The sequence below is a fragment of the Oryzias melastigma genome, unplaced genomic scaffold (genome assembly GCF_002922805.2).
Source record: "Oryzias melastigma strain HK-1 unplaced genomic scaffold, ASM292280v2 sc00231, whole genome shotgun sequence".
Taxonomy (NCBI): Eukaryota; Metazoa; Chordata; class Actinopteri; order Beloniformes; family Adrianichthyidae; genus Oryzias; species Oryzias melastigma.
The window spans coordinates 46,446-49,273 of record NW_023416884.1 but is presented as its reverse complement, the minus strand read 5'-3'; the positions used below and the strand labels follow the sequence as shown (position 1 = coordinate 49,273).

The 2,828-nt window shown below is 37.6% G+C and overlaps 1 protein-coding gene across 1 annotated transcript in view; it reads left to right on the top strand.

Annotated features, from left to right (window-relative positions):
- Window positions 1-540: 540 nt before the first annotated feature.
- htra3b (HtrA serine peptidase 3b) overlaps window positions 541-2,828 on the top strand; it is a gene marked incomplete at its 5' end in the record, with an annotated part of 8,450 nt that continues 6,162 nt past the window's right edge. Inside the window, 3 exon segments of the mRNA XM_024262382.1 lie at window positions 541-640; window positions 1,873-2,005; window positions 2,523-2,612. Of these exon segments, the coding sequence (XP_024118150.1) occupies window positions 541-640; window positions 1,873-2,005; window positions 2,523-2,612 (323 nt within the window).

Sequence of the window (2,828 nt, the reverse complement as noted above, 5' to 3'; positions counted from 1 at the left end):
AAATAATGAGATTGTTAATATCATACAGTGTTAACATGGTTTCTTTAACAAAAATGTTCAGATCATTAACATTGCAAACATTGTTCTGCTTCTCCTAAAGGGTGTTTCAGTTTGGCCACTAGATGGCGATCGCACTATAGCTGTACAATTCTTTAAGAAGAAAAAGAAAGTATGAACAAAAAAATGGTACTTCAGACCACAAATGATTACTTTGAAAATATTTCCTTAAAAGAGTTTTAAAAAAATCATGTCTGTGAGTTTATTAAGATGTTCATTTAGTCAACAATGTAAGCTTACGTCGAAAGAGTGTTAGCATTAGCCGTCCTTTTGGGAAATTCCCTTAAGTGTCAAGCTTTATGCGCTAAATCGGTCTATATTTTTATGGTTATTGATCTATTAAGCTTAAATTGATTAATCCATATTATTAACCCAGCCCTAGTGGTTTTCCAGTTCTTTACATTACTTTTTCTAGTTGTAAATGTGTTCATCTCAGTGTAAATAGTCTAAATCCTGAAAAGCACATTGATGTCACCTCTCCAGGTCCTTCACGGGCGTCCAGTCCTCGCTACAAATTCAACTTCATAGCTGATGTTGTGGAGAAGATCGCCCCCGCCGTTGTTCACATTGAACTTTTTCTCAGGTACTGTCTTATTTTGGATGGCTCACATTACGGGATCTGTTTGTTTAGCGATTGCCGTCCACGAAATCAAATGTTAGCTGTGATTTTTCATAAGTGAAATCCTTCACTAGAATCTTTTGACAGCTTTGTTGGATCGTAATATTTTTCTTCAGTCATCTTCATCCTCCTCCTGTAACCGAGCTGACAGTTCCACTGGATGGAGTCTTGTCATGGACCATTTTGTCCCATTTCCTCCATAAATGTTGGCTGTGGTTGAGATCCAGACTGTTTACAGTCATGTCACATGGTTCACCTGCAGCTCCTGAAGAAGACTGACACCACTTCTAAAAATGACTTCATCCTTGAGAAGTTCTTATAATATTAGAGTGAGACATTTTTCTCTACAGCTGGAGTCTGCCTTCTTCTATTTATGTGGCGGTTGATGAAACTGAATCGAGAATATTTGGATACAAGAAGACTGAGACACTGGTGTGTCTAGTGCTGGACGATATGACGAAACGTATGATGTGGGCGATAGAAGAGTGTCATTGTTTTTATTTGTTCAATTTTATTGCTGAATTTTTATGCAAAAAATTTTTTTACCTAAAAAAGAACCTTGAAACTGTTGTGTACTCGAGAGTGTACTTCAGTTACATGTTAATTGAAAAAATAAAGTCAGAGAAAAGCAAGTAATGCACCTGAAAATATACGTTATTGTGGTATATCGATATATATATTGTTATTTTGATGTAAAATAATTTATATCGTGATATACAATTGTTTCTATATCGCCCAGAACTTTGTGTTATTTGAAAACTTTGTCCCACTACAGCAAATCTAAGACATTTTTTAATGTTTTTATGGTGTTTCACAATTGTTATGCAACTTAATTAACACAATATTTGTGAAAAAAAAACAACCACCACAGTTCTCTACCACATAGTGTGCTCTTACTTTAGGGACAAACACCTAACTGTGTCTGTTCGGACAGACTGGGCGAGGATGCAATGGGATAATTGTTGGATTTTCAAAATAAAATACTTTGTCTAGACTCTATTTCTCTAATATTGACACACTGAGGTTCAGAAATGTCCCTCAACCATTTCCAGAGTGTGTTGGTTTTATATACTTTTTTACTATTTTTTCTTATAGGCATATTAATTTGAATTTTCTTTCTCGATTGCTTGATGTTTTTCGTAGTCTAACTATAGCATTCACATTGAAGACCCAAGCTGACTGGTTTGCTTCCCCAGACATCCTCTGTTGGGTCGCAACATCGCTCTGTCCAGCGGCTCTGGGTTTGTGATGTCAGAGAACGGGTTGATCGTCACCAATGCTCATGTGGTCTCCAGCAGCTCTCCGGTTTCAGGGCAGCAGCACCTGAAGGTAAGCAGCTCCGCTTGGGTCATAGATAGAACATGGATCGTACATCATAACCAATGCGTTCCTTACAAAACCGCTGCAGTCCAACTCAAAATTAGAGGTTTATGTGAACCAACAGACTGAGTCTTCTGAGATAAACAAGTCAAACAAAGTTAATGACTCTTCATACTGATAGATCTACAGATTTAACTGGTAATTTCCAATTTTATTTGATTTGTTTTAAAGTAATTTGATGCGAGTCAGCCTGAGAGTAAAGATAGTAATCTACCTTTTCCAATCCTAGCCTCTAAATGCAAAGTCAAACCACAGTTCAAATCTAAAGAGTGAAACAGTTTGGTCCAAATATAAGATTTGATTTCTTTTTATTTTTTTTTTAAACACAAAATGAAATGGTTTGAGAACATGATGAACAAAAATAGTCCTCAAAGGAGTGGGTAGAAAAAAAGCAATTAATTTTCCAATAAACACTGCTGTGAAACTATTTCCACTGAATTATCTTTGTTCTGTTTTTTTCTTGAAGGTCCAGATGCATAACGGTGACGTGTACGAGGCCACCATCAAAGACATCGACAAAAAGTCGGACATCGCCACCATTAAAATCAACCCTCAGGTTGGCTCCATTTCCACCGATGTGGTGACTTTCACTGAGCATGGCTGTTAAATGATTACAGCTTATAAAATGTTGAGCTGGAGTCTTATGTACCCTACCCCGAGTGTGGTTTCACGGCTTCATGCATCACAGGCGCTGGCCTCGTAGGGCGGCCAGCAGGGGGCAGAAGTGGAACTCGGTAGAAAGTTGCAAACTGTCAGATGATGGGGTCATGAC